The sequence below is a fragment of the Trachurus trachurus genome (genome assembly GCF_905171665.1).
Source record: "Trachurus trachurus genome assembly, chromosome: 10".
In the NCBI taxonomy this organism is placed as follows: Eukaryota; Metazoa; Chordata; class Actinopteri; order Carangiformes; family Carangidae; genus Trachurus; species Trachurus trachurus.
In genome coordinates, this window is record NC_139894.1 from 37906849 (window position 1) to 37933289 (window position 26441).

Sequence of the window (26441 nt, forward strand, 5' to 3'; positions counted from 1 at the left end):
TGTCTGTGACACTTTAGATTAAATGAGGTGTTGTAGTAGCTGGTGTATCATCTACAATGTTGTACTTTTAAAAGGGACACAATAGAGAAATTACTGGTATGACCTTTTTGAGATTGAAGTAACTTTATTATTTTCAATACACGAGGTCATAAACAAAATGGTTACATCTACAAAGTGAAACAAAAAACAAAACAAATCTTTTGCATAAAATTAATTACCATTTTCAGCCAGAATCACAGTCACGGAGTCCTTTAACCCAGTTTTTTTTTTTTTTTTTTAATCTGTTTGACACCTGTTTTATCTGTTTCACAGCTTTCTCATATTTTATTACATGTATTTTACCATTGATAGTTCAACTGAATTGAAATTGTATCATTATATGAATTAGATAAATTAGGGTTTGGGTTATGTTATTTCATTCATTATAACATGGTATTTTGAAGAAAAAAAGACCAAATATTCCAATAACAGACTTCTAATTTGTAAAGCCTGTAATTATAAAGCCTGTAGTGGGGCAAACTCAAAATGACCTCACAGTGCTGGAAGTGGGGGGCGACTGCCATTCCGACGGTCCACTATTCCGAAAATTTCGGAAGGTCCGTCATTCCGAATTTCCGAGGGGCCGCCCCTAAATCAAAGGGACGGGCGGAAAAAAAAGAGCGAAAAAGAACAATAATTGGAGTTTTACAAACATCTACTGCTCAGGCATACTTTCACCTAGAGACTTCATTTGAACTTTAAACAGTAGACACAAGTCTTGTGCATTGGCGTTTTATTCCACGTTTTGATAGGTTGTATAGTTTTTGATCAATCCCTGATCAATGACCATGATCATTTTTGGAGAAATTATGAGATTATAATGGGTGTGTATTGCACGGAATGTTCGTGTCAGAGTGCGTGACATCATCGGTTAGAGTGAGAGAGAGCCCGGAAAAATTCCTGAATTTTTCTCTTTCCACACTCGGCCCGGCCACAATTTACACTCTACACACAAAATTTTTTCAGAAAATTGTAGACAAACTTGTTCTGTCTCTTACCATGTGCTCAAAATATCAGAGAGACAGAATTTTAATTATCAGCCTCTAAGTGCGGCCACGTCTGTCTCTGCTCCTCATTGACTCTAATACAAAGATTTTCTGAGAGAAGCAGAACGGACCGATGTGTTAAAATTGCCAGCGTCTCCAAAATATTTACTGTAGAAACACCAAATCGTACCAAATTTTTCAGGAAATCCTTACAGCACCGTTGATCCGTGTTTTTTTCTGATAGGAGTTACCGTTTTGTCACAGTAAGCCTTTTGCGAGACCGGTGCAGATGCAGAAAATCACTCTTTTTCTCAATGTTTCTGTCTGCCTCAGCCTGGGGGGCCCCTATCGTCATGGTAACCACCTCAAGTCGCCGTGGTAACCTCTGATTCTCAGGCCAGAGCTCGTTAAGGTTCATAAACAATCCACCTGGCGCTCGTTAAAATGTTTGTAAACACATACACACAGCTAAATCAGACTGACATAGGATGCAGCTCATAACATGTCAGTCACACACACACACACACACACACACACACACACACACACACACACACACACACACACACACACACACACACACACACACACACACACACACACACACACACAGGTAACCTAATGTGGTTACAGCTCCTCCATGTCAGTGCTTATAGAAAAATGATCATGTGTCTGTCTGATTAGCTCTGTCTTGACCTTAAGATCGTGGGTTTGATTCCCATGTTGACAGAGATGGCAAAACTGGCCGTAGCTCCCGTGGCCCTCTCAAAATTTCCCAGAGGAAATTTTCTAGTTATAAAGCCTGGAGTGGGGCAAACTCAAAATGACGTCACCTCACAGTGTTGGAAGTGGGGGACGACCGCCATTCCGAAAGACCGCCATTCCGACGGTCCACTATTCCGAAAATTTCTGAATGTCTGTCATTCCGAATTTCCGAGGGGCCGCCATTCCGAAGGTGTCAATCGCGGTGTTTTATTTTGCAGGGTCAGGTGTGCGTCTGGTGTGTGTGAACCTTTATATACAGTCTATGGTGTGAACGACTCCCCGGCCAGCTAAAGGGGGGTACACACATAAAGATTTTCTAAATCTCAACCAATTTTTTATCTATGAGAGACCCCACACAGTTGAACAGTGAACAGTTTTGATCGTATTGTGTGTGGTGTCCTGCGATATTCCAAACACAGCACACCACACACATTAAGATTTTTCAGAATCTTGACCCTCCGGTCAGAAAACTCAGAAAGAGATCCGCGGCATCACCAGCGATACCAGGGGTGTCGTTGTAGCTACTCTTTCGGGTCTATTTCCGGAATGGACAATGAGAGCGACGTAATTTTTTTTTTTAATGAAAGCGGGACACTTCAGCCTTTACAACGATCCCATCTGTGTGTGTCTGTGGTTCCGGACGCTGAGCAGTCAAGCGGCTGTCCAATAGGGACCTGTGCGCTGTCACATGACGGGCTGTGAGCGGCGGTCACATGATCATTTAAACATGGCTGCTCTATTGCTGGCTGTTGTTGGCTATGAGCGCTACCGTCTTTGCTATCGGCTATCAGGAAACCTCCCGTGTATGCGTGAATGTCTGTGTGTGAACCTCATGTAATGCCAGGGCTGCACCGTGGCTCTCTGTGGATTGCCGCTGTTGTACAGAGAAGTGGCTTGTTGCCGCGAGCAGCATGCAGAGCTCGGCAAGCAGGCGCTTCTCCCCACAACACCGGCTTTCCACACACAAGATGACTTTTGATTGAAACGGCCACGGTTGTCGGCCCCGATAATCGTAAATATTGAACACGTTTAATTCTTACGATTATCGGCGCCGAACGTTTTCCAAGGCGATTTTCGGGGGAATTTTGACTCTTAACACACCACACACTACAAGAGAATCTTATAAGGTGATCTTAAGAGCCTAAGATAATCAGGCGGTGTCTGTCCGTTGTCGGAAGGGGGAAAATCGGGGCAAAATCAGCCCGATTATCTTTATGTGTGTGGTAGGCATAATATACAGTGGGCAAATACACAAGACAAAAAAATACCAATGTGCAACCCGTCCTAGATTTGACCCCAGGTTATCTGCATGGCAGTCAACTGCTCTACCCACTGTATACCCACCGCAGCCATTAGTGAAATTTAACATATTTAACCAACTTTTCGAAATGGCACACCTTTTTTTCAGGTTCGGAATGGTGGCCCTTTTTCAAACATAATTAAGGGCCAGCATTCCGAAACATTAAAGTAAACATTCGGAATGGCGGCCCTTCGGAATGGCACCCTGGAACCGTTGGAAGTACAGGAAGGCAAGCCAAGGCAAGGCAATTTTATTTGTATAGCCCGTTTTTACAAACACTTTATCTCAAAGGGCTTTACATGGCATCACAACAACATCCTCTGCTCTTAGACCCTCACATCGACTGAGGAAAAACTCCATAGAAAACCCTTTTAACAGGGAAAAATTGGAGAAACCTCAGGGTTCCAGTGTTAAAACCACAGTATAACCAAAACTAACCTTTATTTTTTATCAGAGGTGAATACATTAATTCTGTAATACAGTAATAGTCTATAAAATATAAAAAAAACACTGAGCAGAAAACACTGAAACAAAAGCCTAAACAGTCAGTAATCTATCAATGCTGATGATCTCACTTTTGCTCCTCATGACCAGTACCATCCATAGAGGTCATGAACTACACTGTAATCCCTGTCTTTGGACATGTGATCGCAGGCAAGGCAGATGGGCTGAAGGAATTCATTTTGGACTGACAGGAGATGAGGAGTGGCTGTGTAGTACTTCCTCCACTCAAAGTAACGCATGTACGCTTCATCATCTGTATCCAGGTGGTTCAGGAACTCTGCCAGAGATTTAGGATCAGGGAAGTCATTGATGTGAATGAAGGAATCGGAGGGAATGAATTGCTCGTAGTTTTCCCGTGGTGGACCTAAAACTACAGGAACCGTCCCTGCCGCGAAAGGCCCGTTTACCTTCTCAGTGATGTAGTCTCTGTGGATTGAATTCTCAAATGACAGGTAGAATTTACAGCTAGCAATGGTGGAGTAGTAGTCCTCATCATGTAAGTACTTCCCTGAAAAAGCACCAAAGAGGTGGACGTGGATGTGTTTCGACAGTTGGCGGTAATAGGACTCTCTTACTGCTGTTCCGGTCGCCGGGTCATTGTTACTGACGATCCAACACACCAGCTTGTCTTTCTTGGGCAGGACAAAGTCGTCTTTCATGTCCGTTTTCCTGAACACCAGCTCATTCCTCACCGTGATGTCTGCATCTCGCCTGTAGCTCAGTGTTAAGTTGAACAGGTTCTCTAGACCAGGAATCTTTGCTGTGTTGGTAGGAGACTCCACATGGTACCAGATCCACTTCTGAAAAGCTGGACGTGGCTCCTGAGGCAGGTTTTTTAAATGTCGGTTTATATCTTTGTGGAAGATAATCACTCCCTTTGCTTTACTGTACAAGGATCTATCATCTGTCAGGAGGCAGCTGTCAATGTTGAAGTGGGGTAAACAGCCACTGAGATCAAACCTCACACCAATAGGCCAGAACCACAACAGGACTATGGGCTTTTCAGAAGTGTCAGCTCTGGCCCATGTGGACGAATATTGACAAACTGGGGCTGGTGCTTCCAAATACAGAACAAAGCCGATGATGGTGAGAGCAGCAACTAGTGCTAAGCACGTTTTCCATGTGGCTGCAGTCGACATCTGTGGAGGCAGAGAAACAAAGTCATGTGACTGTGTAACTGTGTTATGAATGATAGTAACTCTAGTGACCGATTGCCACACATAGAAAGTAACTGTTGAATCATAGTTCATGGTTCATGTCTCCATGCATTAGGACAGTGCAGGGCTCAGGTATCCAACACACATGCATCTACTGACCAGTGGTAGACACGTTAATTCAAAAAAGCAACTAGTTACTTTCCACAAAAAGTAACTGAGTTAGTAATGGAGTTACTGCATGATAAGAATAATTAATTACCAGGAAAAGTAACTATTGCATTACTTTTTGTGAAAATACTTAGGGCGTATTCACACCTGGCAGACCATGGCACTCCTGCTGACAGCAGACCGGGGAGAAAAAAAAATATTTCTTTGCTCTGATGCTTTGGTTGGGTTTAAGCAATGAAGAAAGTAGTTGATTAAGTTTAGAGAGAGAGTCCACCGACAACAACAGTGCTGACGGATTGCTTCCGTCTGTCCGTTCGGACCCTGCTTTTCAGAATAGCAGGGTCTTTAGAAAAAATGGGAAACCCCGCCATTACGAAGAATGGAAGTCTATTTCCGGAACGGCAGGGTTTCGAATAGGTGGGGTGTAACCCATCCTGAGAGGATGAGGATAAGCAACCACAAGTCTGAGTGTTTGGGTGTTTCACTGGGTGTCCCTGAGGGGTCAGTCTTGGGTCCACTCCTGTTCACCATTTACCTCCTACCCCTGGGCACACTCCTCCGTCACCATGGGGTCCATTTTTACTGTTACGCTGATGACACACAGGTCTACATCTCCTCCAAACCTAGTGCTGCCATCCCTCCCACCTCCCTCATCACCCCCTCATTTGCATTCCATATTCAAAACATCACCTGGACTGCATTCTTCCACCTTCGCAACATCTCTAGACTCCGCCCATCAGTGACCCAATCCAGCACCGAAATCCTGGTTCACTCATTTGTCACATCACGCATCGACTACTGTAATGCCCTCCTCACCACACTCATCAACAGACTGCATCATCATTCACAACTCGGCCGCCCGCCTTTTTATGCTTATATGTATCCGAGTAGGTGAAATGGTACTCGGATGCCGCCCAAGCCGAGTGAGTACTCGCTCGCTCGTAATGTGTTATTTAGAGGCTGCATTCTGCTGCTCTGTTTATTGGCATTATATGGATATACGCAGCTCACGGCTGGATCTAATTTCGTTGGAAGGACTTGTAATGACACCAAAGTTATCTGGGTGAGTAAATGATCATTTTTATGCTAGAAATAAGGTCCAGATTGTAAAAAAAAAAAAAAAAAAAGGAAATTCCCCTTAAAAGGTCAGCAAGAAAACACATTCATGACCTCCATTGTGTACTTTTCATGGAAGATCCTGCCGATATTTTTTATCCAATGATTGAGCGACTGTGGGACACACGTGCTTTTGTTTACAAAGTTGGTCCACAAAAAAAATGCAATGTGAATACGCGCCCTTAGACTTCTCTCCCTAACCCCCATTTATCTGGAATTAACAACTTGCTCTGTATTCCACCACACAGGCAGGCTCTGCGGTGCGATGTATCACTCCGCCATCAGCTGTTTGGATCAGCAGCATGTGGAAGGGGTGGAGTGATAAATGGCTTTTTTCTGACCAGTTAAAGCAGATATCAGTGGAATGTTTTTGTTAATATAAGTCCTAAATAGTCCTATTTTCCGTCAGCAATCACTTACATGAAGTATTTCAGCCTAAACACGAGTCTCTCCGTCACTCTGCTCTGCTGTAACCCGAGGAGAAAATTTTCCTTGTGGGATACAAGTGTTATCCAATGAGGAGAGAGAACGGCATGAAGGGCTGTGTGTGCAGCCAAGGGATGCGCGTGAATGTGGTGACGTAGCACGAGGACCAATTGATGCCTGACAAGGGCGGGGGCTGCTAACTCATGGTGCGTTCAAAGAAACTCGTACTTTGTGTTTTTCCTTCCTGTGAAGTCATACCAGTTCGATCTGGTACGAGTTCACGGGTCGGAAGTTACGAGTGGCCGTTATAGGGAACTTTCACAGACAACAGGATGGTAAAAACACGAGCTACGGGTTACCTGGAACGCTACCAAGTCGTAGTTGTGACTTGAAGCTGTAACTTACGGTTTCAAAAGCCTGCCTTGAACGCAGCATTAGCCGAAACGGCCGTGAAGCTGATATCTGCTTTAATGAACTGAAAATGTTTAAAGAGGAACTAAGCAGGATTACTCCTGTGGCTATGCTACATTTTTACCTCAGTAAAACCTTAGTTTTGAAGTGGATTGTTTAGTTTTTTTTAGTAATTGTGGTAGTTAAAGCAGAAGTAAGCAGAATGTTTGTGTTAATACAAGTCTTAAATAGTTATATCTTCCGACAGCAATCACTTATATAGAGTGTTTGGTCTGAAACACGGGTCTGTCAGTCACTCTGCTCTGCTGTAAGCCGAGGAGAAAACTTGCCTATCCTACAACCTTTATCCAATGAGGAGAGAGAACGGCATAAAGGGGCGGTCCTCTCTGTGTGTGCAGCCAAGGGATGCGCGTGAATGTGGTGACGTAGGGACGAGGGCGGGGACTGCTAACTCCATCTGCTGACAGGAAGTTAGTCAAAACGACCAGATCGCTTACTTCTGCTTTAACTACATGACTTGTTACAAGTGAGAATGGAGGCTCTCTGTCTTCCACCTGGCATCTCACGGCTGAAAACCAACCTTGCAACATCAGTGTCGTACCTGGCTGCCTCCCCGGTGTCTCAGCTCTCGTCTCTGCAGCACCGCGACACAAACAAGCTCCGTAACCCTCAATCTTTTGTTTATGAAAGTTACGTCATCCACCGCTACATGTAGGCTATTGATTTTTCACAGGCTTTGTTGTAAACAAATGCACATGGCCGAGGGTTGGCAAAACAGAGGAAAAGCGACCAGACTTGCATAGTTCCTCTCAAAACGGATGTATTATTTTGTGATGGTTCTTCTTCTTCTTCTAATGCTGAGTAACGGCTAATCTTATTGTAATGGTAACAGTGTTGTAACATGGGAAACAGTAACTTTTGTGAAAAAAGTAGTAACGCTGTTTATTTTAATGCTGTTATTCCCATCACTGCCACTGACAATCAGGACCTTAGTTGTCATTTTGGATATGTGAGAATGGGAGTGACCAATCAAAGTACTGATAACTTGTGTAATTGGAGACCAAGGCAGGAGGCCACGTTGCTGATGCCAGTGGGCCCATATAAAGTAAAGCTTTACTTTTAGATCAAATTAGCAAATTTATTAGCACACGAGCAGATATGTTGGTGCACAAAGGCTGTGTTTGATTTGAGACAACACTGCACTGTAAATAAAAAATAAAAAAGTGAGTAAATTCCACTTTGTAAGCACAAGAGTAGAGAATGGATTAAAATCCTCTGTAGGCCACAGCATTTTATTTCACCAAAACAGGGTTCTTGCACCATTTTAATAGTCAAACTAGAAAAAGCATTTCCAAGAATGGAAATGGTGTGACTGCTGAAAGCAGCTGAACGCTGTTGCAGAATTAGCAAATAGCGCAAGCAGTGATCACCATACAAATGTTTGACCAAGGTCGTAATCGAACCCACAACCTCATGGTCAGTAGACTTCCACTCTTCCTCTAGGCCACAGTGCACACACAGTTGCAGAGACTGTTGTCTGTTAATGATCTGCACTCTGTCTCACTCTGAAGTTAACGACCCCAAAGCTGCACCTGTTGGAAACACTGTCAACATCAAGAAAGCTTGAGAGTCAAGCTTGAATGACTTAGAATGAAAATTTCTGTGAATTTCAGGCTGAGAGCAGCAGTTTCAACATGAAGCAAGTTATCAGAAGTCAACAGAGGACGACTGCGAAAATAATTCACTATAATTGTTGTTGAGGCAAGATTTGAACCAGCAACCTTCAGGTCTTCAGACCAGCAAGCTAACCACTAGGCTACAGACAGAGACAGTATATGAGGGGCAAAGAAAACCTTTGATAAGAGGATCACTGGCTTCTGCTTAAAAAAAAAAAGTAAGGAAAGTGCAGAAATTAGCCACAACAAGTAAGTAGAGGACTCTTTTGTGAAAATAGTGCAAGCAGTGATGACCATACAAATGGTTGACCAAGGTAGGAATCGAACCCACAATCTCATGGTCAGAAGACTTTGACTTTGCCTCTAGGCCACAGTGTATACACTGTTGCAAAGACTGTTGTCTGTTGATGAGCTGCACTCTGTCTCACTCTGAAGTTAACGACCCCAAAGCTGCACCTGTTGGAAACACACTGTGTCAACACCAAGAAAGCTTGAGAGTCAAGCTTGAATGACTTAGAATGAAAATTTCTGTGAATTTCAGGCTGAGAGCAGCAGTTTCAACATGAAGCAAGTTATCAGAAGTCAACAGAGGACGACTGGGAAAATAATTCACTATAATTGTTATTGAGGCAAGATTTGAACCAGTAACCTTCAGGTCTCCAGCTCAGCAAGCTAACCACTAGGCTACAGGTAGAGACAGTATGTGAGGGGCAAAGAAAACCTTTAATAATAGGATCACTGGCTCCTGCTTAAAATAAAAGGTAAGGAAAGTGCAGAAATTAGCCACACCAAGAGTGGCAGTAGCAATTAATGCCTCTCTTAACACCTGTAACCAATTGAGGGTGGGGGAGGGGAGCAGAAAGGGGAGCAGAATTCAACATCACATAACAAGATTGCTCAGCCTGGATTCGAACTAGTGACCTTGGGGTTGGCAAGCTGCCACCTTACCAACTGGACTACAGACAGAGTTGTGGAGAAGAGAGGTTGAAGAAGATTTGAAGAGTTTCAAGACTGTTCCAATGCATTCTCTATGGGGAAAGAGAAATAGTTGAATATTGCAAAAAGTATGAATAGTTGAAAAGAGAAAAGTAATAGCACACCTGTCCCGAAAAGGCTGAACATTTTGATGTGAGAATTGTTGAAATAGCACAAAGTATGAAGGACTAGTTAAATGCCGAAGAAAATGGCCGAACAGAAGAACAATAGTGTGACTGCTTCCAGCAGTCACACTAATTAAATGCTTTTTAAGACCTCAACAAATATAATTTTAGACCCCAAAAATGACGATTTTTGTGCTGGAAAATACTCCATTGATTTTAATCCCGCAAAAAGACTTTTTTCCATACAAGGAGAAGGAATAATAACATTTCCAACACTAAAAGCTGTCTCCATTATAAATTTACTCAATAATGAAAGTTCTCAAAACAGCCTGTCCCAAGCCAAAAGGTTGAAAAAGCATGCACATAACTGTTTGAAAAACAACACTAATGTTATCACATGACATGTTTTGTAACATCCCAAACTCTCCTCAAGACATGTGGCATAGCTCTGCCGCTCTCTTCTCAATTTCACGGTGTAGGTCCATCAACTCCCCTCTCTTGTCCTTGTATCTTTTTCTCATGGAGTTGGATTTAGTAATGAGTTCTGCCATCTTGGTGCCTGCTATATGCATCCTTCTCTAGAGTTTCATACACAGTTGAGATTGTGCTTATTTTCTTGCGTCGCTCTTCAAGCTCATTTGCAGCCCCTTTTCTCTTGTGAATCTGTTTTGTCTTTTCCTTTTTCTTCCTCTCATCTTCCAAGAAGATCCTATACCGGCTGTGTGCAGTTGCACACTCATTTAGCAGCTCTTTAGTTAGCAGCACTTTGACCACTCCACCACACATCCACACGTAGTCGCAGATCAGTCTCTGTGAGACTATAGTGTCCTCGTCCGTATTGCACATCTCCACCTCCTTGTTTATGGAGAATCCATGCTCCACAGTAGCTTGTCCATGGGACCGAAGCAGCAGCTTTTCCACAAAGCTCCAAAGTTCTGCATATCCATTCATGGCCTTATGCAGGAAGCTGTCAACTCGCGATTTTTCATCCAATGCACTGAAGGCCATGACATCCTCTCCTCTGGCCTCAATGAAGAGGAATGTCTGAAATTGTTCTGCAATCATCTCATTTTGTGGAAACCACAAGAGATTTATATTCAGTATACTCTGGAAAATGAATCTCAGATTTCCAACTATACTGTATGTCTAAGAACATATATTAGGCCTACAGACATTTGTTACAACTCAAACTGGGCTATATTTCAAATAAAAATACATTTAAAAAAGATTAACTGCAAAATAATAGGCTAGTATAACTTCATCAAAATATGGCAATTTGCTGGTTAAATTAGTCAAAGACATTGAGGACAGAGATACAATAACATTTAGAGAATAAGAATCAGAATACTTTATTGATCCCCAAGGGGAAATTTCTTTTTGTTGCAACAACATATCAAAGTGTACAGGTTAAAGAGCAAAGTAGTCAAGATATATAAAATAAATAAATATATGTATATAAAATAAAATAAATATATATGTATATATATATAAAAAAATATATGTACAAGTACAAACATGGACAAGAGTGTCTGACACTCAGAGTGAGGAGTTGTACAGTTTGATGGCCACAGGCAGGAATGATTTCCTGTGTCGCTCTGTGGTGCATCGTGGTGCGATCAGTCTGGTGCTGAAAGAACTCCTGTGTCTGACCAACACGTCATGGAGCGGGTTGGACATATTGTCTAGAAGTATTCTCCTCTCTGACACCACCGTCAGAGAGTCCATCTTCACCCCCACAACGTCACTGGCCTTGCGAATCAGTCTGTTGAGTCTGTTGGCGTCGGCTACCCTCAGCTTGCTGCCCCAGCACACCACAGCATAGAGGATAGCACTAGCACTGGCTACCACAGACTCATAAAACATCCTGAGCATAGTCCGGCAGATGTTGAAGGACCTCAGACGCCTCCGAAAAAAGAGGCGGCTCTGGCCCTTCTTGTACAGGGCATCAGTGTTCTTCCTCCAGTCCAGTTTATTATCAGTGTGAACCTCCAGGTACTTGTAGTCCTCAACAATGTCCACATTGACCCCCTGGATGGAAACAGGGGTCACCGGCACCTTGGTCCTCCTCAGGTCCACCACCAGTTGCTTGGTCTTTGCCACGTTGAGCTGCAGATGGTTCTGCTCACACCATGTGACAAAGTTGCCCACAGTAGTCCTGTACTCCACTTCATCACCCTTGCTGATGCATCCAACTACTGCTGAGTCATCCCAGAACTTCTTGAGGTGACAGGACTCTGTGCGGTAGTTGAAGTGGCTGGTGTACAGGGTGAAGAGGAAGGGAGAGTTTGCTGACCACCCTGTCTGACACACAGTGCTGCAGGCGCACATACTGTGGTCTGCCAGTCAGGTAGTCCACAATCCAGGACACAAGGGGGAGTCCACCTGCATCGCCGTCATCTTCTCACTCAGTAGGGCCGGACGGATGGTGTTGAAGGCACTGGAGAAGTCAAAAAACTCTCACAGCGTCTCTCACAGTGCCCCCCGTCTTGTCCAGGTGTGTGTAGATGCGGTGGAGCAGGTAGAGGATGGCATCCTCAACTCCTAGTCGGGGCTGGTAGGTGAACTGGAGGGGGTCAGCAGTGGTTCTCAAACTTTTTCATGTCAAGGACTCTTTAACTGACACAAATTAGACCATAAATCCCCATCTTCTAAGATTTTTGCTTTAAGATGTTTTATTACAAAAAGGGTATGAATCCCATTATCAAAAGAGTTATACATTCTGTCACTGTGTTATTTATAAATGAAACTAGTGAAAATAAATTCCCGTTTTTGCTGGGGACCTCCTGGGAAGCCCCTCAAGGACCCCTGGAATCCACTTTTAAAAAGACTGATTTAAAGAAGGGGCCAACAGATCCCTTTGCTAAACACTAGGTAACTGTTCACATTTCTAATATGTCTACACATATTACCCACTGTGACTCCACTGACAACTTCTTGTCTGCACAATCATGATGAGTGCCTTCATTTTTTGCAGGCTTCTTTTTGGGGTCCAGGCAGTGGCGTCATTTGGGTATGGCGGTGTATGGCACTCGCCATACCTTGACTTTGGTAGAAAATGTTCAGAGTACTGGCACGTAGCCTATAGATTTTAACCCCTGGCGTACCGGGACTTTTTACCGCGTACCGGGACGGCGTAGTACAGTGTCCTGTTGTAATTCTCTCTGACCGATTCGCGATAGTGTTGCCTCTTTCTCACTGAACACCATGCTGTCGCTCCTGCTCCTCTCTCTCTGTCTCTCACTGAGGGGCGGGGCTGCCTCGCGCCGTGCGCTGTGTCTGTGAGAGCGCGTGTACGAGTGCACGCCGCTGCATCATAGATGTAACTCTGACTGTATAACTCCATGTGCTGCAGACGTGAATGTGGAGCGACTAAAACCTTCGTGAGTTATAAAGCCATCAACATGACTTCCCAGTGGTGCCTGCTAACAACTTAGCCTACCACTTATTCCACATGCTTAAATATGAGTCATATTTCAGTGCTTGTTTGGCTAAAACTAGCTACTTAGAGCACAGTAAATGAAATAAAAGCTCTTATTTGAGAAACACTGTGAAGCTGCTGCAGTCATCTTGTTAAGAACAGGCTAATGACAGCTGTCTGTGGAGTGTGGAGGCTGTTTATCTTGTCACAAATCACAAACACTTCTAAATGAGACAAACAAGTTAAGCAAGCCCCTGTCTAACATTAGGCTACCTGAATGTAGTGAAACACAGCAGCAACAGGAGGAATCACCCATTCAACTTAATTCTTGTGAAAGTTTTAATTTGTTTCCAGATTTTAATTTATTCTGAATTTGCTGTTCTTTCTGTAGAAACATGTGGCCTACTGTAGATTAGCAGTGAATAAACTTAAAAACTATGTTAAACTTATAATAATAATAATAATAATAATAATAATAATAATAATAATAATAATAATAATAATAATAATAATAATAATAATAAATAATAATAATAAACTTATGTTGGCAATAATTTGTTGACACAAAAGAAATGGCAATTAAGAGAGGATACAGACACCTTTTACGGAGTGGATAAACTTCAAATAGCCTATTCATTTGTTTTAAGAGATTATTTACAAATGGATTTTAACAAGAAAATACTTGTTAAAAATCTTTGTAGAAGGTGAGTCAGAGTTCCCACGCGCCCTGGAAAACCTGGAATGGTTATCCAGTCATGGAAGACACATGGAAATTGAGAAAAAGTGTCAAATGTCCTGGAAAAGCTTGAGTTGTCCTGGGAAATTATTTATCACACTGTTACATCAGGTACCAGAGCTCTGTTTGACTTTTTCAGACCCCACTAATGATTTATTTTCAAAAGATAAATAAGTTTTATTGTGAACCCTTGTGTGGGGTATTGTGAGTATCATCCAATCCATAGCATTGATAGTGATAATTGAGAAAGCTTCGTGATTTTGCTCTCAAATCACACCAGATTGCTGCATTTCAATTTACAATGCGCACAAATTTTCGGCCAGGGGGTTATACCCCCCGGACCCCCCCGGTGACGGGTTGGTCCTTGCCATACCTTGCCTAAAACTGAAATGACGCCACTGGGTCCAGGCACATCATATTTCAGGCAGTGGGATACTTCAGGGGGCACTTCAATAGAATGTTCTGACAAATTTGTGACAGAGCTGTCTCGCATGAACTAACACATTCTGCTGACTTCCACCACTCTAACTGCCTGACATTTCCTGACAAAAGCACAAAAGTCACATGTCACCTGAGACATCAAATAAACTCTCCCTATGTGTAACTTACACTACACAATATTCAAATGTTTAAACAAATCTAATCTCTTAATTTTTCAACATAAATACTTAAATAGTCAAGTGACTTTGCAGCTGATATAGCACATTGTTGAAGTCATTTTAGATAATAAATGCCAATGTCCACTTGCTTTGGATTGACCCAAAGCTTTTGATCTGACCCAAAGCTTTTGGTCTGTCACATCAAGCTTGACCAGCTTTACTGGGGAAACATCAACCTGGACATCTCGCTTTATTAGGGTGACCAAACGTCCTCTTTTACCCAAACATGTCCACTTTTTACGTCCTGTCCAGGGCATCCGGGCGGGTTTTATAAATTCATGAAAATGTCCCGTTTTCATTGATGGGACCATTAAACATACTTGACTGGTGCTTTGCACAGAATACTCCAGTATTTTGGTGCGCCCCCTCGGGAATTACGTCCCGAGGGGCTGCCTCTGTGTTTGCGGCTCTGCGACGCGCTCACACAGAGGGAGCAGACGTCGGTGCAGCATTGCCTCTGCTCACAAAATGCTGAGGCGCAAGTGTCTCACTGGCTAGGGCTCTGAATATTGGCGCCCCTCAGGGTTGCGTACTATCACCTCTTCTGTACTCTGTATAGACACACTTTTGTCAATCACATTCCAGTTCTGTTTTGTTATTTAAGTTTGCAGATGACACATCTGTAGTAGGTCTTATCACTGACAACATTGAAACTACTTACCACAGTGAGGTGGAGGAGCTAGTAAAGTGGTGTGAGAACAACAACCTCATACTTAACATCTCAAAAACTAAAGAGTTGGTTGTTGACTTTAGAAAGAGGGCCACCCCTCTTCTTCCTCTCCTCATCAATGGAGAGGTGGTTGAGCGGGTAACCTCTTTTAAGTTCCTTGGAACTACTATCCATCAATCCCTATCATGGGAGCTCAACACCAGTCTCGTAATTAGTAAGTGCCATCAGCGACTCTACTTCCTGCGGCAGCTCAAAAAATTCAGGGTCAGTCGACCAGCCATGACCCACTTCTATAGGTCTACCATAGAGAGCATACTCACTTTCTCAATGCTTGTCTGGTATGGTCACACAACCTCACAGGACAAGGCGCGGCTGGAGAAAGTAGTGCGTCGAGCCTCTAGGACTATCGGTTGTAGTAACCTGCCTACACTTACATCACTCAACTCAACGAGACTCATCAGAAAGGCTAACAAAATCATAGCAGACCACTCTCATCCGGCACATCATCTCTTTAATCTCCTCCCATCAGGCAGGAGATACAGAAGCATTAAAAGTAAAACATCACGCTTCAGAGACAGCACCTATCTCCAAGCTATTAGACTCATGAACTCACACTGACTTGCACTAAGCATTGCACTTTGCACTATACTGTGTACATGATGTCGCTGGGTACTGTTCCCTGTCATTTGTAATTTGTATTGTATTTTGTAATTTATTCTGTCCCCCGCATGTGTTTTTTTCATGTGGTGGTCTTGTCGTGTTGTATGTACTGGAGAGCAAACCAAGACAAATTCCTTGTCACTAGTTGACATGGCAATACATTTTCTTTGACTTTGACTTTTTTTTTTTACTTTACCAGGGGAGGACTGGACATCTGTGTGTTCTGGAGAAGAACGGCCAGTAGTCCAGAACAGCCGGCGGCTGACATGTAGTCACCTTTTCTTTTCTTCTTTTCTAAATACCCAACAGCCGTGTTTATCTCTGATCAGGGCCGGCCCAAGCCTCCATGGGGCCCTAAGGGGCCCTCTATTATTGCCAATAATACTGATTATTGATAATTTCACACCTAGCTACTACAAACTAATAATTTTTTTTCTAATATGTCGTTATGGATTGTTATCCTAGCCTGGAATGTTTTTACCCATCTATGGTTTTGTGGTGGACATTTACTGTGATTGGTGTTCCCCTTGTAATAAGTGGTAACAACAAGTTCTCCTCACTCTAATGAAGTTTCCCCCACTTGAAAGGGGCAGCTTGCTTCGGAAGATTTCAACTGGACTTCACTCAATGACCAGGAATCAATTATTTCTTTTCTTTCTTTTATTTGAAAAGTTGTCATGGCCAAAAGCAGCTGAAAAACCTTAAACACAAACACAAATAGATCAAGAAAAAATAATAAATCAACATAACACAAGATCAAATAATTGATTTTAACCTTAATCTTAAACTACTAGAAATTAATCTGAAGAATATGTAGAAAAAAACCCGTATTTAAAGCAACCAAAAATGAAATAAAGACATATTTATCACTCTCAATGGTAATTTTAACCTTAGCAGCTTTAACCTCCTATAAACACGCACAATCCATACTTTTAACTTTTTAACCTTTTAAAGTCTTTTAAAATACATTACATTTTAAAACTCTTTTTAAACTTACATATATGACATTTTAACATGATTTATTAATAGATATTTTAACCTGAGTTTGATACCATGATTTACTACTGTTAACTCATTGAGTGCCGCGCTCCTTTCCAAAGTTTTAGTTGTGTGTACTGGCAATTTAGACCATTTTTTACTTTTTATGTAGAGCCATAGTGTATTCTATATTATTGCCACCAACACATGCATACATCATTTGAAAGGTGAAACTTTATGCTTCAAATGGCCACAAACCGTTTGTTTCTACGTGCCTCTGTTCCTGAGAAAAGTCAAGCTAAACATGGCTGGGTTTCACCAAAATCCCTGCTTTTTTTCTAGAAAAGGAGATAGAGCGTCTTTTATGAAAGGTGCTCTGTTTGTGCCTGTCGCTCTTCTGACACTCGCATTTCTGGATCAAAGGGCTCGTATAAGATAAATATATACAACAATTGTTGTATTCACAAAACCACCATCGGGGGCGGGGGGGGGCGCCACTAAACAACAATAACACAGACGCACCGTGCCGTGTCACAGCCTCTCGCCGCGGAACGTGATGGTCTCTGGGCCACAGCAGGTCGGAAACACCGGTCCCACCGGTGGTCGCGGTCCTTCTGTGGTACGGGTCGGTGATGCTGGTCTGCTTTGACCCAGAGACCATCAGATTTTACCGCGGGAGGACTTTGGGGAGGACACGGTGTTGCTCCAGATGAAGACCGGGTGGGACAGTCGGCTGAGAGCTTCCTGTTTCAGCTCCAAGCTGCTGGAGCCTCGCGGGTGAGAGCGGAGCAGCTGCTGCATCCACATGCACAACTCCGTTTGCAAAAGCCGAGTTATGATGAAAACTTCCAGATCATGAGCTGTCATGAGACTTTGATCGTCATCTATTTCAGTTCTGCTCGTCGTAGAGTCCCCAAATTTACATATAATGTGTAATAGTAATATAAGTGTCTATTTTCATAATTAAAAAAAAAAGCAAATAACGTAAAATCTCGTTTTTGGCACTCAACACATGGGAACGAAAAACGAGAAATTACGTGGTTGGCACTCAATGAGTTAAATACACACATTTTTAACATGAATTTAACTGCATGATCCACTAAATACTAAAATCCACACAAACAAAAGCTCACCGGCTCCTTCTTCCTCGTTTGAAACAAGCTTTTAGTCCTGCGTCACTTCTTCATGTCCATTTCCATGTCTCCACACATTCTCACACACTGCTCACCATCCTCTGATCACTAAATCAACTTCACCTGGTGCACCTGGTGCAATCAATCAGCTCCCCTGGGCTGGGAGTCACACCCAGACCTGAAGCACCCAGGCAGAGAGGGTGTGGCCTGCAGCTCAGCTCAACAAACAGTAGTCTTTGAAGTAGTTATAGTAAGACCATGTTGCAATCCTGTTAACTCCATTAGTGTTGGACATTTGTGTGCTGCCTACAATAAACCTGGGGGCAGAGGAAGGACACTAGGATGACCCATGTACAACCTTGTTTACTAACTGATCGAGGCTGTAAATTCCTATAGGGAAACCAACAACTGGGGTAGCCATTCGTTGAGTAACACATCTGTTGACTTGGTTTATTGTCTGAGAAGGCTAGAAGTGCTTGTAGTAATAAATTAACCAGAGTCATAAAGTGGGTATAAGAAGGGGCTGCAATCTCTGTTCTTGGGGCACTACTCTGAACTGCTACCTGCCATGTAGTTCTGTGCTCTGTCCCCTTCTCCCCCTCTCTGTGGAGACTGGAGAATAAACTTGGGTGCATGCCACCTCTTCTGTCTTGTTCTTTAACTCGCCACCGGCACAACCAAAAGTTCCACGACAGTTTTTAATCTAAAATGATATCAAATTCAGCCAAAAGTGCAGCCTGGGGTTGATTTACACTTAATATTCGAAGTGAGGCCTACTACTAAATGTCAAATGAGCCTACTAAAAGTAACACCATACACATCATAATGTCCTTTTGGTTTTAAACAAACTGCGACAGAAATGTGAAACAACAACTTAAAGTGCAACCACAACAATTAAGGGTTCGACAGAAGTTACACAGAAAGTTTATTGCTCTTGGGCCGTCCTCTGTGTGTTCCCCTGCTCAAGTGGTTTCCTGTTATATTTTGAAGTTATTTGTCTTGTCTTCCTGCGTCATGGTCTGTGTCTTTTGGTCTCTGTTGAGTTCCTGTTTTATTTTGAAGTTTTGTGTCCTGTCTTCCTGTGTGCTCCCTGCTCGTGACTACCTAATGTGTCTCACCTGTGTTGATTGCACCACCTGTGTATTTAGCCGGGGAAACCCCGGCCGGCTAATGTGTCGTTCACACACCAGACGCGCCGCCGGCTCGTGCTCTGCAGCGATCGTTTCATCTGGTGTATTTTCCAAGAGCGATCGCGTCAAGCCGGGCAGGAAGTCAAACAAAGACACACGAGAGGATCCGGTCCATGACCCTTCAAAATAAAACACCGCGATTGACACCTTCGGAATTGCGGCCCCTCGGAAATTCGGAATGACGGACCTTCGGAAATTTTCAGAATAGCGGACCGTCGGAATGGCGGTCGCCCCCCACGCCATGCTATGCTATGTTGTCATGATAACTAATAGATACGAGTAACAAGCCTGTAATATAATAATAATAATAATAATAATAACAAAGAACAGTTTTTTTGTTGAATAACAGAAGATAAGGGACTTAAAAACCATTGCATATTTAGATAAGTAAAATATTGTATATTAAATGACATTAAATCACAATCATCATATTAGTCAGAAATACAGTCAACTATAACTCATAAAATTAAAACAAGGTCAACTATCAGGTGGACAACCCCTCTTTACCTCCTCCATGTGCCCCTATAGTAAGGGCAACATATGAAAATCTGGGAACTAAATCCTTACCAAGAAATTTCTTCATGATGGTTTTTCATGATTCTGAGTTGATCGCAAACATTAGTTTTACGCCCAAAACACTCCTTGGTGGAGAAAAAACAGCCACACCCACTTTTCCTGTTCATCGGAACCCCCACTACCACCAATAGAATGCATTACAGAGAAGCCATTCCTTATCATTGCAGAGGCTGTGTTACATAATACTACTAAATACTCAATACAATATAACTTTTATTCCACCCTTTTTTCTATAGGACATTATACAGACCCTCCAGGATTTTATGATGTCACGATTTCAACTATTAATGCAAATTCAATCATCAATTCTTTGGCCTTGCCACTGCAACTTTTCAGCAAATTTGCTATCATAGGCCGCTGTGGCTAGCTGTTTTCAGCTGTGGCCATAGTGTTTCCATTACGTTTTTTTTGCATGTCTGTTTTTATTACTAGTTATTGTTTTCATATAACATTAAGTTTTATGCGGATCGGGAGCGAGAGAGAAGGAAAGACATCAGGTGCACACCAGATTTCACATACCAGTAAAAATGGAAACATACACATAGCGCACACACACACACACACACACACACACACACACACACACACACACACACACACACACACACACACACACACACACACACACACACACACACACACACACACACACTTCTCACTATTGGGTACATGTAGCTACATTAAAAGGTTGCTTTCTTCTTCTTTTTATTCATTGCCATGGTAAATCGGCCTAAGTATTGTTTAGTGGTAGTTGGTAGTTGGTTAGCATTAAAAGTGAAGAATTTTGGAGTTAGCTAGTGCTAGACATGTTGAAGCCATTTACAACCTTCGATCATTGACAGACATACTACTTTTTACACCTGATATGTGTTATCTCCTTTTTTTTTAAGAACTTGAAGGGGTCATGTCATTGCGTTGATAACATGCAAAAGAAACTTAAAAATTGTGGTAACACTTTATTTGATGCTTATCTCTATAATGCATTATTATCATACTTATAATATACATAATGCAGTTATAGCACTGTATAATTATAGTTATAAACACTCATAAATGATCATACTGCTTTATAACAATAATCATAACACACTATAAAGCATTTTATCTTGACTTATAAGGTCAGGTATTATAATACGTTATAATTATTAGTAACTCGCTGACAATGCCCACATTTATAATGCATTATAAATATAGTTATAAGGTGTTACAATTGGCTTATAGTCGTGTATAACTATCATAATAAACACTCATAAATGATCATAAGGCTTTATAACAATAAGCATAACACATCATAGAGCATTATAACTCTATTATAATACTTGACCTTAAGCCATTATAAAATGCTCTATAATGTGTTATGCTAAATGTTATAAAGCCTTATGATCATTTATGAGTATTTATAATGATGGTTATACACGTTTATAAGCCAATTATAACACATTATAACTATATTTATAATGTATTATCGATGTGGGCATTGTCAGTGAGTTACTAACAACTATAAGGTATTATAATACCTGACCTTATAAGTCATGATAAAATGCTTTATAGTGTGTTACGATTATTGTTATAAAGTATTATGATAATTTATGAATGTTTATAATTATAGTTATACAATGCTATAACCACATTATAACTCATTATAAGTATGGTTATAATGCATTATAGAGATAGGCATCAAAGTCTTACCAAAATGGTTATTAGTTGGCTAACAGTAAATAATATGGTTAGTTAGCCAACTCCTATGTGCGACTGATGACCATCTGACCATTTTATTTTCCTAAATGCTAGCTGACTGCTCCATTAGCTATCAAACTAGGAAAACATGGTGTAGGCCTATAGTCTTCACAATGATTTTTGCAGTTAGGTTTAGGCGGTGATCTACTATACTCAATAGAATACATTAGAGATACAGTAAGCTATTCCTGTGCATGACAGAGGTTTTCTTTAATGTCACAAAAAACTTCTACTATTACTACTGAATACTTAATATAACTTATATTCTACCTTTTTGCATTGTTGGACATTAATCTAGCACACACGTCAATCTCATGTCAAAAACCTGGGGGAGATCTGTCCTGCGATACACTTTTATATGGCCTTCAAGAAAAATATTATGTTAATAATGGCCCACCAATATAGCATTCACATTACTCACATTACAAATCCCATAATACACTACCAGCTAACAGCTACCATACGGTCATGACCAAGCAATAGGCCCAAGCTGGAATGAACAAGTTTGTGACACACTGCAACATCTATCTTTTTCCATTCTTCAAAAACGACCTCTTAGAGCCTGGATGCTTGATGGAGATTGATGCTCAGTGTGTGTGCAGATTAACATTATCATGTTTGCAATCAATGTAGCACCACTGTGTATTTTTTGTACTTTTCCTATCTTCATTTCGAACAAACTTGTTTCAGTTGTTGCTGGTATGTGAAATCTGGTGCATGTCCACTGTCTTTTCTCTCTCGCTGCTTGCTACCGATCCGCATAATAAATTACATTTATAATAACTTTTTTAATAAATTTAGCGACACCACAAAATCCTGGAGGGTCTGTATAAATATATATACATATATTGTATTGAGTATTTAGTCGTATTATGTAACACAACCTCTGCAATGATAAGGAATGGCTTCTCTGCAATACATTCTATTGGTGGTAGTGGGGGTTCCGATGAACAAGAAAAGTGGGTGTGGCTGTTTTTTTCTCCACCAAGGAGTGTTTGGGCGTAAAACTAATGTTTGCGATCAACTCAGGATCATGAAAAACCCCTAGTTTGATACCTCACAAGTTACTTAACTGTTACTGTTACTGTGGGTAATGGGGGCGGGACTAGATAAGCTTTTGCTTCTCCCGCTTTCCCTTTCGGCCATGTGTATTGAACTAAGATGAAGTGTGATGATGATGATTTAAATTGACATGCCCGAAATAAACAGATTGATTGATTGATTGATTGATTGATTGATTGATTGATTGATTGATTGATTGATTGATTGATTGATTGATTGATTGATTGATTGATTGATTGATTGATTGATTGATTGATTGATTGAAGGCCAAATTTAACATTACGGAATGTTCAAAAATCCAGTTACGGGTACCCCAACTTTGAGTAGTTTTTTAGGGGGTTTCCCACAGGAGTTGAATTTCAACATTTTAAGACATCATATTACGCACGTTCCTAAAGACAATTGTGAAGAAATTTCTTGGTAAGGATTTAGTTCCCAGATTGGTCAAATGTCTGCTAAAATGCCCTTACCACCTAACAGTTTTCTTACCTGTTTGGTTGAATGAGATCAGGTGGAGCAGAGAGCGGTCTGTTGATACTTCTGTTCTCTCCTCAGCCCTTTTATAAGAAAGCATTCAGTTGCGTAAGCGTTAGCACACATGCCTACAACATGCCCAGAATGATTAACTTGACAATAAATGTTTTAACACACAAAGGTTTTGAAAGGCTCGGCAATCTACACATCACAGCCAGCCTCCCCACGTCCTTTGACCCGCTTCAGTTTGCGTACCGCCCCAACCGCTCCACTGAGGATGCTATATCCACCACCCTGCAGTCATCACTCACCTGGAACATAACAACACTTATGCCAGGATCCTGTACATTGATTTCAGCTCAGATTTCAGCTCAGCATTCAACACGCTAAGTTCCTTGGAATGGTTATTGATCATAAGCTGTGCTGGAAGCCACATATCAACTTCTTAAAGAATAAAATATCAAAAACCATGGCAATTCTATATAAATGTAAAAATATCTTAATAACAAATTCTTTAAAAAATTTGTATCAATCCCTAATAAAATCATACATAACTTATTGTATAGAAGTGTGGGGACACACATTCAAGTCAATCACCAAACCAATTGTTTTACTTAAAAAAAAGCAATGCGACTTATAAACAAAGTCGACAATAGGCATCCAACTAATCAAGTATTTATTAATTCTAATAAACTCAAATTCAAACAACTGGTGGATTTCAAAACTGCACAGCTTATGTTCAAAATTAACAACAACATGCTGCCCGACTGTATTCAGAAAATGTTTAATCTAAGACAAAGCCATTACAATCTCAGAGGGGTGTATATATTTAGAAAGTTAAAAACCAGAACTAACATCAAATTACAATGCACTATGGTAACAGCTGTTCATTTATGGAACAAATTGGAGAATGACTTAAAAAACATGCAATACCATAATCTTATTTTAAAAAAGTACTTTAAAACAGGATGATTAATTTATATAAGTTAGAGTAATGAGTGGTGTATGTTTGATTGTCTTTTTCTTCTCTTTTTTTCCTCTTTTTTTTGAGGAGGAAGGAAGCAGGGGAGGAAGAAGGGAAAGGAGAAGAAGAAGGAAGGGAAAGGAAAGGAAGAAGAAAGGGAAATCAAATCAAGCAGCTTTTCTCTTTTCACTCTTTTGTGATTGCTTATTTCTTTTATTAACTCATTGAGTGCCAACCACGTAATTTCTCGTTTTTCGTTCCCATGCGTTGAGTGCCGAAAACGTAATTTTACGTTTTTTGCTTTTTTTTAAATTATGAAAATAGACACTTTAATACACATTATATGTAAATTTGGGGACTCTACGACGAGGAGAACTGAAATAGATGACGATCAAAGTCACATGACAGCTCATGATCTGGAAGTTTTTATCATAACTCGGCTTCTGCAAACGAGTTCTGCATGCAGATGCAGCGCAGCTGCTCCGCTCTCACCTGCGCTGCTGCTCCAGCTGCTCCAGCAGCTCGGAGCTGAACCAGGAAGCTCTCAGCCGACAGTCCGCCCGGTCTTCAGCTGGAGCAACACCGTGTCCTCCCCAAAGTCCTCCCGCGGTAAAATCTGATGGTCTCTGGACCAAAGCAGACCGGCATCACCGACCCGTACCACAGAAGGACCGCGACCACCGGCGGGACCGGTGTTCCCGAGCCGCTGTGGCCGACAGACCCTCACGTTCCGCGGCTAGAGGCTGTGACACGGCACGGTGCGTCTGTGTTATTGTTGTTTAGTGGCGCCCCCCCCCGCCCCCGATGGTGGTTTTGTGAATAGAACAACAACTGTTGTATATATTTATCTTATACGAGCCCTTTGATCCAGAAATGCGAGTGTCAGAAGAGCGACAGACACAAACAGCGCACCTTTCATAAAAGACGCTCTATCTCCTTTTCTAGAAAAAAAGGAGGGATTTTGGTGAAACCCAGCCATGTTTAGCTTGACTTTTCTCAGGAACAGAGGCACGTAGAAACAAACGGTTTGTGGCCACTTGAAGCATTAAGGTAAACCTTTCAATTGAGCCACAGTATGTGTTGGTGGCAATAATATAGAATACACTGTGGCTCTACATAAAAAGTCAAAAATGGTCTAAATTGCCGGTACACTTGACTAAAACTTTGGAAAGGAGCGCGGCACTCAATGAGTTAATAAATAACAAATTGTACATTTTAAAATTTTTAAATTAACCAGAGTTGTAATATGGTAGGCGTAATAAGCTATGCTTCAGCCTTTTCGGTCCAAATTTTCTTTTTCTGTTTACTTATTGTTTACTCTGATTGATGTTATTTTTCTTTATTTACTTTTTTCTTTCTGGTTTGTTACTTTTCTTTTAATGACATGTATTGACCGAAATAAACTAAAAGAAACGAAAAAAAAAACGAAATGAAACACCATCATCCCCCAAAGACTGTTGGAGAAGCTCCTCCTTATTGGCCTGAACACCGCCACATGCCTCTGGATCATGGACTTCCTGACAGAGAGACCACAGTCGGTCCGCATTGGAAAAAACACCTCCAAATCCATCGCGCTGAGCACAGCTTCTCCTCAAGGTTGTGTACTCAGTCCTCTGTTATTTATACTACTGACACATGACTGCGTGTCCAGGTAGGAGGGGAACCAGATCATAAAGTTTGCGGATGATACCACTGTCGTGGGACTCATTCGGGGTAACGAGAGAGAGATGATCATCGACTTCCGGAGGTCACAACACGAGCATGCCCCCCTCTGCATCAACAACTCAACAGTAGAGAGGGTGGAAAACATCATGTTCCTCGGAGTCCAGATCTCGCAGGACTTAAGGTGGAGCAAGAACACCTCTGGGATTGTGCAGAGAGGCCAGCGGAGACTGCACTTTCTGAGGAGGCTGAAAAAAGCCTCCCTGTCCACTAACATCCTCAGGATCTTCTACAGAGGCGTGGTGGAGAGTGTACTGACTTACTGCATCTCGACTTGGTTCTCCAGCTGCAGTGTGTCAGACCAAAAAGCCCTACAGAGGGGTTACACCCCGCCTTTCCGAAGCCCCGCCTTTCCGACAATAGACTTCCATTCATCGTAATAGCGGGGTTTTCTATTTTTTCTAAAGACCCCGCTACTCCGAAAAGGCTATTGGGGGAAACCCCCAGTGTGCAGTGCGCATTGATCCTTTTTTCCTTTTTGGGGTCAAACGGATCATGTGCATAATTAACTGCAAAACAAGCAAATACTTCATATTAATGACATATAACGTTCATTATGCTTCTAGCCTGTCTAGCCTCTACCTGGTCTTTTTACTAAACTTAACCAACTCCTTTCTTCATTGCCTAAGCCCAACCAAAGCATCTCCCTCAGTCAGCTGTCAGCACGAGCGGCGGCTGCAGCAGCCTCGCGCCCGTGTGAGCTCAAGCTGGGTTCAGCCGCGCTCGAGCGGAGCAGGGGGGAGGGGGGAAGTGTATTTCTTTTACTGTGTGGAGATCTCCAACAACGGAGCCCGGGAGGAAGCAAGTGGGACAG

The 26441-nt window shown here is 41.9% G+C and overlaps 1 protein-coding gene across 1 annotated transcript in view; it reads right to left on the reverse strand.

Annotated features, from left to right (window-relative positions):
• Positions 1 to 3674: 3674 nt before the first annotated feature.
• Positions 3675 to 26441, reverse strand: part of LOC310992933 (4-galactosyl-N-acetylglucosaminide 3-alpha-L-fucosyltransferase 9-like) — a gene marked incomplete at both ends in the record, with an annotated part of 38665 nt that continues 15898 nt past the window's right edge. The window contains one exon of the mRNA XM_083981162.1: positions 3675 to 4394. Within this exon, the coding sequence (XP_083837288.1) occupies positions 3675 to 4394 (720 nt within the window). The remainder of the gene's footprint in view (positions 4395 to 26441) is intronic.